A 12682-nucleotide genomic window follows, 5' to 3' on the forward strand; every position below is an offset into this window, starting at 1 on the left:
AGCTGAAATCTGGTTGACGTTAGAGTCCTCCTTACCTTTCCGACTCTCCAATACTCAGTGTTCTGCTGTCTCTTATACACACTGTCTCTACTGTCTCCTCCGGTTCACTTCCACCATATCTATCCACCCTAATAATCTTTTATTAAGGTGTTATTAGCATATGCCTGATTTATTGTTTGTTTGTATTTGTGATTCTCTTGGAGATGTCTCTGGGTTTCATGTGGAAGTGGTTAAGGGTTTAAGACTTAACACCTTGGTGAGCTGCTCATTCTCTTGCCCGCTGTTAAACAAAGGCAGCTTTGTGGTGAATCTTCCAATGTTTTCTTAACATGTTCCAAGCAGTTTGGGCAGGCAACTAAAGTAAACAAGATGTTGCCATGATAACCACAGTTGTAAAAACATAGCAGAGTGACTTAGATACTATTTTTCTAAGGTAGCTTTACCTGGTGCACAGATTGTAATTACTCTCCCTTCTATAAACAAAGGGTGAGGCAATGTCAGAATACAATGCATAGTGATTGATTGAAGGGGACACTCACAAAACTGAAATGTTGAGGGAGAAAAAAAGAGATCTGTTTTTCTAATTGGTAATGAACAACTTGGTGAAATGTGTTATGAACAAAGTTTTTAAAAAACGACTCAAACTTTCTGTGATTTCTCTCTGTAAACTGAAATCCAAGGTAGCTCAGATTATTATCATCAAAAATGATTTCAAACGTGTTTTGTGGTGCTGCAAACATTTTAGGGCACTTTTTAAAACCACCTTCTCTCGAAGTGGCTGGTTGCATATGATGAAATGAGAAGTTAAACACAGAGTAGGAACAGCAGAACTGTAAGTGACCGTAAAGCTTCCACCGATCTCCTGTGTGTTTGTGAGGGACCTCTGTGTGCTGTGACTGCTAGGCCCAGGATAATGGGATTGTGTCATATCTTGTTTAAAGTGCTACTAATCCGGGGAAACAGACACCCATTGATCTGCTGCCACAGCACAGATGTTTTCATCGTCTGTCTCTGTAGCCATGGTGGTGTTATGTGTTGGATTACCCATAGAACACTGCACACAAGGTTACTTAGTAAACCAGGGTTAGGCCTATACAGGGGATACAGTACAACGAAGGCCCAGTTCAAAGTGGATATGAATTAGGAGAAGAAGCCAAAACCCTGAGACTGGTTCAGTTTGAGAGGGTCCAGTGGGCATGGTATTGCTTGAGTTTTTTGATGAGTAGAACTATTGAATCTGACTGAGTACAAGACGTGAAAATAAGTTACTTCTGGTACTGTTATTAAGGGATGAAATAGAGATACAGCTAGTTAGGCAGTTGAGAGACAAAAAGAGATTCAGAGCAAGAGAAAGACAGCAGGAGAGAAGAAGAGAACAGCAAACAGAACGAGAGAGAAAGAAAGCAAGGGAAAGACAGAAAGAGCTGAGTGAGGAAAGCAAAAGCACAAATCCCTGTCCAGTGACAAGGACAAACATGCGGAGCTCCCTGAGTGTTGGCTGCCACAGATAAACATTCTCCCGTTGTTTGTTTGGGAAAAATGGCCAGAATCACCATGGGGACTGCACTTATCACAGGAATTAGAGGCCCCTGCAGGGCCCAGTGGAGACCACACCCCATCACTATCATAGAGGAACAACAACACACCTAGCATCTCCACACACACACACACACACACACACACACACACACACACACACACACACACACACACACAAATAACCCGTTACACCTGTAGTGTCACTAAGCCCCAGGGGAAACATAGCCTTAATCGGCCCAAGAAGAGGGCCAAGCAGAGGGGGAACATAGACAAGATACTGGAATGTCTGACGGACGAAGAAAACAGAACAGTGAGATGCAGCATAAAAGCTATGAAACTTACTTCAGGAATGACTGGAAGTCCTCAAACACCGCCTCGCATCCAGGCCACTTGCAAACCCCGTGCCCATAAAGCGGGTGACTGTGGTGAGAGTGTTGGTAGTCGTCTAGCGTGGATCTGTAAGAGACAGACAAAGAGATAAACACAAACATTAATTCCTACTTATTAACAGTGTCAGTGCGAACAATGTTTCATTGGCATGTTACAGAAGTACACCACTTAAAATTGAGGATGTTGATGGGTTTGGTGAGAATTCCCCTTGTGTTGTCTCAACACAAAAGCCTTCCTTTGAGTTGACCTTTGCGGGCAGTGTGAAATCAGTGTAGCTTTGTGATCTCTGCTTCCTCTCTGGCTGGAGGGGGTGGTCCTTGTAGGGGCAGTCCTTGTGAGAGGGACTAAAAGCAATCAATATGTCATTATTTACTGTCAGTGATCCGAGTAGCTGCCCACTTTGATCCAGGCAGCCAGGGGTTCCCTAAGACCTTACTGCTGAACCCTTTCCCAGAACCCACCTGGAGGAACAGACAACAGGAAGCCCCCAAATCCATCTGCCAGCCTCCCGTCAAGCACAAACAGTAAACACCAAACACTCTCCCGTCTGCTAGCAATTTATTTACCGGTCAACGGACGGACCAACCGACGTCAGCAGGGGCCAAACGCGCACGTCGGAGGAGCGGCTTTACGGCTTCACAACATCAGCTCTAAATACCAGGACCGTCCAGATAAACAAACTATACAACAACTTACATATAGCGTTGCAAGTCGAAACAGTAGGATGCAGAGGCATGTGCATGTAGAGAACGAGACAGTCTACCATATGGAGACAGGCACTGTACAAGCCACACAAGTCTCAGCTACAAGAGCCTGGGGGACTGTCCTGCATCATTACCACCTGTGTTTCTAGTGGCCCTGTAGTCTAGCACACCACTGCAGCTTACATACTGGCCCGTTCTGCAGGAGGCTGAGAAGGGAGAGGGCAAAGGAAGATTCATTAGACCCAAATCCTCACAGATTCATATGGAGATGCTCTGTGTATATTTTGCTCTCCTTAGGATGACTGTTAAAAATCCCTCGCAAAATTGAACCATTCCTAACGCATCCATCTGCAATGCATTAAAAATAAAGTAGCAAAGCTTTACCTCAAGAGGGTCGTCACAGGTTTTCTTGTGTTATAATTACTTGCTTAAGAGTTCACATTGTTCATAACATGTGATAATTGCATTGCAATTATGGAGCAGTGAAGCATTCATGAATGTGTTTAACATTCAAAAAATCTGAAATATAAAAAATATATATGAATTATGCATATGCATTAAGACCTCTGTTTTGATACAGCTAATAAATAGATGGTAGAATAAATATTATAATGACTTTTTAACAAGAAAATGTGTGGACTGGTGAATGTTGCGCTGATTTTATATTTAAAGAGATGCTTTTTAAAATGATTTCCGAGTAGCCCTGTTGGTTAAGTGTGTATTAATAAGATATTGAATTGTGGAGTGTGTGCTGGGAGTCAGTGAGCACAGAACTCTGAAGGAGCTTGTGGCAGAAAGAACCTTTTAAACAGCAGATGACTAGACAGTGGTAAATGACAGAATTGACACCAAATCAGCTACATTAGTGCAATAGGAGAAGTGCCTGGGATTCTGGGGGGGGGGGGGGGGTTCTCCCTATTGTGACCTCATTCTCATTCAGCACTAGGAGAGAAAAAACATCTCTTCTCCTCAGCTCTCTCTCTCTCAGATCCTGTGGTGGAGTTAAATGTGACTCGCACCCTGGGCAGGTCTGTCAGGATGCTATTATTGTCAGGCTGCCTGGGGGAAGATAACTCTAATGATCTTGTAACAGCAATGAGGGAAACCATGCCATCTGCATCCTGTATAGAATAGGAACAAAAAGCTTCTCTACCTAGACGGAACATGGCCAAATCTTCCAGGTGTTGTTTATCCGTACACACCAACAACACATAGGCATACCATAATGCCGGCAAAAAGACAACCACAGCATACAATCTGTCTGTTTTTGAGGACGGTGACTTATATCATCAACAAGGCATGATCCTAGGGACTATAAAGTACACTAGGGCACTCAGTGTGATTATTGGTAGCCAACAGAGAGAGGATTGATGTTTCTACCAAGCTGGGTCAGAGTCTGGACATGGCCTGTCTGGAAAGCCAGTCACAACACGGTCTATCATCTCTCAGAGTGGGTATCGATGACTGCCTGCTCTTCTGTGGCCTCCCTAGGGCTCTCCAGACCCCCCGCCAATCAAGGGTTTACCCCGTAATTATTTAATTAGAATTTTACGTGTGTAAAACAAATTAAAGGCAAGAAAGGGGCGTGTCGTGCCAAATCAGATGATTTATCTCCTTAACAGATTGCTGAGCTGAAGTCCCTGAGCTGTGGTTACTGATGGTTGCTGGGAAGTAAGTGGGACAAATGCTATGTGAGAAGAATGCTCTCTCTCCCTCTCTCCAGCTCTCCCTCGCTTTCTATCTCCATCTCTCTCTCTCCATATCTCTATCTCCATATCCCTCTCTCCATATCCCTCTCTCTACACTCTTAGAAAACAGGGTTCCAAAAGGTTTCTTTGGCTGTCCCCATAAGACAACCCTTTTTGGTTCCAGGTAAAAAATATTTGCCACTCTGCAGGTAACCCAAAAGGGTTACCTGGAACCAAAAATAGTTACAGTATACCTGGAACCAAAAAGGGTTCTCCTATGGGGACAGCAAAATAACCCTTTTGGAACCCTGTTTTCTAAGAGTGCAGAGAGAGGGATATGGAGATAGAGAGATATATGGAGAGAGAGAGACATGGAGATAGAGAGATGGAGAGGGAGGGAGATGGAGAGAGAGAGACATGAAGATGGAGAGAGAGAGACATGGAGATAGAGAGAGATGGATGTGTACCGGTACTTTTTCTCTCTCTCCCTCTCCTTTTCTCTATCTCCATGTCTCCCTCTCTATCTCTATCTCCATGTCTCTCTCTCTCCATCTCCATGTCTCTCTCTCTCCATCTCCCTCTCCATCTCTCTATCTCCATGTCTCTCCCTCTCCATCTCCATGTCTCTCTCTCCCCATCTCCATCTCTCTCTCCTTCTCTCCATCTCCATGTCTCTCTCTCTCCCTCTCCATCTCCCTCTCCATCTCGCTCTCCTTCTCTCTATCTCAATGTCTCTCTCTCTCTCCATCTCCATGTCTCTCTCTCTCCCTCTCTATCTCCATGTCTCTCTCTCTCCATCTCCATGTCTCTCTCCCTCTCCATCTCTCTCTCCTTCTCTCTATCTCCATGTCTCTCCCTCTCCATGTCTCTCTCTCTCCACCTCCATCTCTCTCTCCTTCTCTCCATCTCCATGTCTCTCTCTCTCCATCTCCATGTCTCTCTCTCTCCATGTCTCTCTCTCTCCATCTCCATGTCTCTCTCTCTCCCTCTCCATCTCTCTCTCCTTCTCTCTCTCCGTGTCTATCCCTCTCCATCTCCATGTCTCTCTCTCTCCATCTCCCTCTCCATCTCTCTATCTCCATGTCTCTCTCTCCCTCTCCATCTCTCTCTCCTTCTCTCTATCTCCATGTCTCTCTCTCTCTATCTCCATGTCTCTCTCTCTTCCTCTCCTTCTCTCCATCTCCATGTCTCTCTCTCTCCATCTCTCTCTCCTTCTCTCTATCTCCATGTCTCTCTCTCTCCGTCTCCATGTCTCTCTCTCTCCATCTCCATGTCTCTCTCTCTCCCTCTCCATCTCTCCTCTCCATGTCTCTCTATCTCCATGTCTCTCTCTCTCCCTCTCCATCTCTCTATCTCCATGTCTATCCTTCTCCATCTCCATGTCTCTCTCCATCTCCATGTCTCTCTCTCCCTCTCCTTCTCTCTCTCTCCTCTCTCCCTATCTCCATGTCTCTCCCTCTCTATCTCCATGTCTCTCTCTCTCCATCTCTCTCTCTCTCCATCTCTCTCTCTCTCTCTATCTCCATGTCTCTCTCTCTCCATCTCCATGTCTCTCTCTCTCCATCTCCATGTCTCTCTCTCTCCATCTCTCTATCTCCATGTCTCTCTCTCACTCCCTCTCCATCTCTCTATCTCCATGTCTCTCCCTCTCCATCTCCATGTCTCTCCCTCTCCATGTCTCTCTCTCTCCATCTCCATCTCTCTCTCCTTCTCTCTATCTCCATGTCTCTCTCTCTCCATCTCCATGTCTCTCCCTCTCCATGTCTCTCTCTCTCCATCTCCATCTCTCTCTCCTTCTCTCTATCTCCATGTCTCTCTCTCTCCATCTCCATGTCTCTCTCTCTCCATGTCTCTCTCTCTCCCTCTCCATCTCCTTCTCTCTCTCCTTCTCTCTCTCTCCATGTATCTCCCTATCTCCATGTCTCTCCCTCTCCATGTCTCTCTCTCTCCATCTCCATATCTCCATGTCTCTCTCTCTCCATCTCCATGTCTCTCTCCATGTCTCTCTCTCTCCATCTCTCTCCATGTCTCTCTCTCTCCATCTCTCTCCATGTCTCTCTCTCTCCATCTCCATCTCTCTCTCTCCATCTCCATGTCTCTCTCTCTCCCTCTATCTCCATGTCTCTCCCTCTCCATCTCCATGTCTCTCCCTCTCCACGTCTCTCCCTCTCCATCTCCACGTCTCTCCCTCTCCATCTCCACGTCTCTCCCTCTCCATCTCCACGTCTCTCCCTCTCCATCTCCATGTCTCTCCCTCTCCATCTTCATGTCTCTCTCTCTCTCCATGTCTCTCCCTCTCCATCTCCATGTCTCTCCCTCTCCATGTCTCTCCCTCTCCATCTCCATGTCTCTCTCTCTCCTTCTCTCTATCTCCATGTCTCTCCCTCTCCATCTTCATGTCTCTCTCTCTCTCCATGTCTCTCCCTCTCCATCTCTCTCTCTCTCTCACACACAAAATGAGCGCAGCATAGGGATGGGGAATTTAAGTCAGATACAGATTGGATGCATTTAATTGAAATAAGCAAATCATTGAACTAAGAGACCTGGCTCACAGGGGTATTTCTCTCCTCACATCCCGAAACTCAGAGCAGGATGAATGACAGACAAACATATCTTCACCATATTGGTGTGATTCAGTCAGGATCCCTGTCTGTGAGTGAGGGCTCTTTGAGGCTGCTAAAAGCTGGAGCAACGTCTCATCTGCCCCGGCAGTGATTGAATTTCTCCTCCTTCCTTAAGACGGAAGTGAAAAGGCTGTGAATAATGCCTGTGGATGCACTTAAGGTTTTAGTTGCAGGCGTCGCTGTGCCTGGGCAGATTTTATATGACACATGAAACTAACTACATGGTACTTAGGGCTAGCTGTAAACCAATCTGAGCCCGGACGGGAAAGCAGGTCCATCAGCAGAGTGGCTTGTTTCTGTTGCATGACAAAAGGACTTACAAAACCACATCAATTAAAAGTTCATTAAGTTCAGCGCTAGGAGGATGAGTGGATGCTCTCTATTTACACGCAGCCCAGGCCATTATCTAAAACCTGATTATTCAAATCCCTGGATTATAACAGACATTTCTCACAGCCTTGCATGGAATAATCACGCCACATAATATTTCCTTAATTTTCTATTCTTCCCAAGGATTCTGATTAGAATGGTGTCTGCATCATCAAAAGAGAGGAATAATGTTCTTTATAGTTATATGATTTAAGCACATGGAAATGAACACAAGCAGGATTATTGGTTGTATGAATTTAAATAAGCATCATGCAGTGTTTAATGGGGATTTTTTAATGCTCATTTATGTCAGTCATCTATATTTTAAAGCCGGGTTTGGAAACCTTTTTTGCCATCCACAGCAGAGAGACGGGTGAGAAATCACCTGTTTGGGTTTCTACTGTGAATATTCAACCCCAGATTGCCTCCTTCACTTGAACGTGTGCTAAACTGCTGTTGACGTCTTTTTTCATCTCTGTCAGGGAGCGCAAGGCGTCGGGGGCAGCCTTTCACACACGTCTTCTCCAATGTTTCATGGAGCCTTCAGCTGGGCCTTGTTGTTTCTCTCTTCCCACTGATGGTTGTTGTTGTTGGTTCACATCTGAAGACGTGTGATGGAGAGAGAGTGTCAATATTTCCCCCTCCGATTAATCTTCAGCCATAGGGACGAGAGCGCTGACTGACTGGCTAACTGACTGGCTGAGCAGACTGGATGCATCAGAGCCTGTGGATACTGTCTGCAGTGAGCTAGGAGAGGTGTCACTGAAGCTTGATGTGTGTGTGTGTGTGTGTGTGTGCGCGCGTGTGGCTGGAACAGTGTGTGAAAAGGACAGGGGGGGGTCTATCTTTGTTTCCATGTAACGTTTAAGCGAAATATGGACATTTTGTGAGACCTTATAATCAAAATATATGAAAGGAGTGTCAAAATACTGATGTCATACCACTTGACCTAAAATGTCTCACATTATCTTTAAATAAATGTACACCACCGTTCAAAAGTCAGGGTCACTTGTTTTTGAAAGAAAAGGAAATGTTTTGTCCATTAAAATAACATCAAATTGATCAGAAATACAGTGTAGACATTGTTAATGTAAATTACTATTGTAGCTGGAAATGGCAGATGTTGTATGGATTATCTACATAAGCGTACCGAGGCCCATTATCAGCAACCATCACTGCTGTGTTCCAATGTCACGTTGTGTTAGCTAATCCAAGTTTATCATTTTAAAAGGCTAATTGATCATTGAAAACCCTTTTGCAATTATGTTAGCACAGCTATAAACTGTTTTTCTGATTAAAGAAGCAATAAAACTGGCCTTCTTCAGACTAGTTAAGTATCTGTACTATTCCCTTAACCAGAATAGAAAGAGAAGTGGGAGGCCCCAGTGCACAACTGAGCAAGAAGACAAGTACATTAGAGTGTCTAGTTTGAGAAACAGACACCTCACAAGTCCTCAACTGGGCCAGCATCCCAGAGTCACCTCTTCACCGTTGACGTTGAGACTGGTGTTTTGCGGGTACTATTTAATTAAGCTGTTTCTGGCCATTTTGAGCCTGTAATCGAACCCAGAAATTCTGATGCTCCAGATACTCAACTAGTCTACAGAAGACCAGTTTGTTGCTTCTTTAATAAGCACAACAGTTTTCAGCTGTGCTAACACAATTGCAAAATTGTTTTCTGATGGTCAATTAGCCCTTTAAAATGATACATTTGGATTAGCTAACACAACGTGACATTGGAACACAGGAGTTATGGTTGCTGATAATGGGCCTCTGTACGCCTATGTAGATATTCCATACAAAATCAGCCGTTTCCAGCTACAATAGTCATTTACAACATTAACAATGTCTACACTGCATTTCTGATCAATTTTATGTTCTTTTAATGGACAAAACATGTGCTTTTCTTTCAAAAACAAGGACATTCCTAAGTGACCCCAAACTTTTGAACGGTAGTGTATGTGATGAACGAGTATCCCATAATCAGTAAAACATATAGCATTTATTTGCTTCCAAATAAGGCATTCCAAGTTCCCTCATTACGATTGAGAGCAGTGTGAGATCTCCACTACCACCATAGAACACTATCTATCTGCCTGCCTGTGTTTGAACCTCTCTCCACCTCCCTGGGCTTGATGGTTTATAGTGCTAAACGTGTTTTCATCTGCAGTGCTTTCATAATGACACATAGGTTTTGATCAGCGAAACACAAGTCAGATGTTGTGCAGTGAGCTCATGGCGCCTGGAGGCTCCTCACCAGCAGTTCAGAGATCAGCGCCTCAGTGCAAGAAAACAAGTCAATGTGTTGGATGCCAAATTAATTCCTTCCTTAAAGACACAGTGGCTCAGGGAAATATTTCTGAAAACGTACAAATATCACGTCAAGCATCCAGTGAAAAGAGGAGTTTTCTAACATAGATCTTACAACGTATCAACATTCTTTTCAAATATTTATAGTGTATTTTTTTAAAATCATATTAAACAGTCTGTTTGACATAAAGAATGCATTCTGAACATATTGACGCAGAGCAATTCAGACACTACAGTTCATTGTCACACCTACAGAAGGCTAGTTGTCATAAACGTCCCTATCCGGAAGGAAAGCGAAGGTTGCAGTGTGTGTGTGTGTGTTTTTCTGTTGTTGAGAGGACGTTGGTAATTTGAATTGTATTTAACCAAACAGAGCACTGCACGTCACAGCTGCAGTTTCCTAAGTGCAACTGAAATAACAGCACCCTTGACCCTCTAATTAATAGTGTGCTGATCCCATTTCCATTACTGCAATCTAAAGTCCAAATCACTCCCAGGTGTTTCACTGCAATTCCCAGGTGCATTCTGACACACAGAACAAGCTTGTGTCTTAATGAAAACAGTAAGGTACTTACAAACTATAAATTAATATTCATCTGTGGGCAAAGCCCTATGGGAACATGTCCATCAACTTAGGCCCCTTCAAGGAATTGCAGTTTTAAATGAGGAATATGTAGGCCTCCTGTTTTCTTTATTCAAAGATGACAGTAAAGAGAATGTCACACATAATGAGTTCCAGTTTGGTTTCATAAAGTAGAAAGGACACGTATGCCTAGTTGCACCCCAGTTTAGGAAAAGAGGTCAGATTGTGGCGAATATCATAATCTGTGGTTGTTAAATCAATGAGCAGAACATCCTTAGTGATACATTCAGTCACAACCCATTCCCTGGAAATTTAAAACCTATTGTGCCCAGCGTGTTACACTAAAGCTGTTGGATCAGGAGGAAGAGGACGACAGACAAGAGAGAAACTCACCCTTCTCTCTTCAGAGAATGGCTCATGTACTGTCCATTGGTGGAGGCGTGTTGGTTGAGGAGGGGCTTCTTGGGGAGTTGTGGCGAGGACAGGTCCAGGCCGCGGCGGCCGTTGCCGTTGTTGCTGTTCTCTTCCTTCAAGTTCGTCACCTCCTTCCACAGCTGCTGAAGCTCTGCTGGATTTATGCCTGAAACAAACAAATTGGATAATTAAATCAATTAACAGCTAATCTAACTCTCTTCGTCACGTAATTAAATCAAAGGGCCTGTAAACAAAGCTGAGTATTAATGAGAAAATATCCCACTAGAGGGTAATGCACTGAGAGCTCTTGTACCCTCCCGCTCTCTCTCTGTGATCTGAAGCGTGTTTGTATACACAAATCCCTGGCATTCACGCGCATTTCATGCCCACAGTAAATAATTAACATCCAGACAAGGCATGAAATCTGAATAATCACCATCATTTCTTGTACAAGAGGAGAGGCAGAACACACACAAAAAGTTTACAATAGCAATGTTACAACCAAAACAGCCCACACCACCCCACCTCCTTCAGAAACAGGACCCTGGGGTAATATTCTGAAAAGCGCATTAATGTGCAAAATACTTAAAGCTCTGCACCGCCTCCAATTGACACAGAAGACTTAAACCTCGTTTAACGAGTCAAGCACACTGCAGCTAACACAGCAGCCTTCTAAAGAGAAACATCTCTTGAAGACAGAAGACATTTTCTTGTGTCGGAACACATACACAGAGAGAGCGTGTTTTCTGTGCTGCTGTCTGACAGCCATCCTGACACCCTGGGCCAGATTGGGGATGAGGAAGAATAATGCTGTGTTTGTACACCCCAGTTTCCATGTCTGAGAGAACCTAGCCATTGTTTGCACACAATGTATATGTGTCTGTATATATAGTGTATGTTACCACTAGCAGGAGAAGCCTGCTTTCATTTGACATAAATGAGGCAAAAGCTGATAAGAAAAATAATATTCCGCCCGTAAGGGTATGTTCTCTAGCCGTTTGTATTATGGTTCAGAAATGTATTTGGTTAATCCATATTTTTCATAGCATATTAAAATATCCAATATGGGAATGTGTGCACATTTGTGAATTTAATAGGAGCGCGATGGGCAAGACCACTCGTTTAACATTACAATTAATTAAATCTATTCTCAAAATGAGCAATGGCAAATGAAAGATGATTTGCACATGCTTATCTCGGGTGGGTTTATAGTCTCCAGATGTTTTATCGCTCGCTCTATAGATACCAGAAGTGGCCCTTTCAAGCGCCAGATCGTAATACATTTTGCAAAATGCTTAGTCTTAATTTATTCCTGTTGTGGAAAATAACTGTAAGATGAAGATCTCAATAAGATCAGCAAAAAATATTTTATTTGATAAGCTACAAAAGATTTTAATTATGCTCGTAATGGAGAACATTGGCCTAATGATGCGAAGGACTCTGGAGAGACACAGGGGCTAAGAACTGTGAAATGAGTCTGATAGGATTGCTGTAAATTCACACTAGATCGTTTGCATATCAAAGAGCAGGAAATGATTGCAGGACAAATCAATAACCTTTCCACGTGCTCTCCTCTATTCTGCCTGCCCTGTATTCTCTCATTCTCTCTTTCTGTCTTACTCCTTGATGTACCTTCATCGAAGGACACAGCCCTGACAGACAAAACATGCCAAATGATTCTGTTTGCACAAAAGCATGCTAATCCTACATTTGTTGCTTCTCACTTGTCTTATTAAAGGCACATTGTTGTTTTGATGGAGGGAAGGATCCTTGGAGGGAAAGTTTTCTATGATGATGGTTTGTCTGGATGGGGAAGGTCACTGGTAGAGCGAGTGTCCTGTGCTACGACAGCGGGAACAATAATTTTCCCCCCACTTTGTGCCCAGTGACAGTGGGCGATGTATTTTTAGCCTGTGTGGCTGACAGGGCAGCCCACTCTCCCTCAATTACCAGCCAGTCCTGGTGACCCCGACACCACTGTTTACTCAGATGAAACAGCTCCCATAGACTCCACTGATGACAGAGGTAACGGACTGGGACCAAGCGGTCTCCTTTATTTCT

At 43.9% G+C, this 12682-nt stretch overlaps 1 protein-coding gene across 1 annotated transcript in view; it reads right to left on the reverse strand.

Annotated features, from left to right (window-relative positions):
* LOC115143402 (forkhead box protein P1-B-like) overlaps positions 1–12682 on the reverse strand; it is a 162049-nt gene that overhangs the window by 32275 nt on the left and 117092 nt on the right. Inside the window, 2 exon segments of the mRNA XM_029683798.2 lie at positions 1882–1995; positions 10601–10787. Coding sequence (XP_029539658.2) covers positions 1882–1995; positions 10601–10787 — 301 coding nt within the window.

Source organism: Oncorhynchus nerka, linkage group LG15, assembly GCF_034236695.1.
Source record: "Oncorhynchus nerka isolate Pitt River linkage group LG15, Oner_Uvic_2.0, whole genome shotgun sequence".
NCBI lineage: Eukaryota > Metazoa > Chordata > Actinopteri > Salmoniformes > Salmonidae > Oncorhynchus > Oncorhynchus nerka.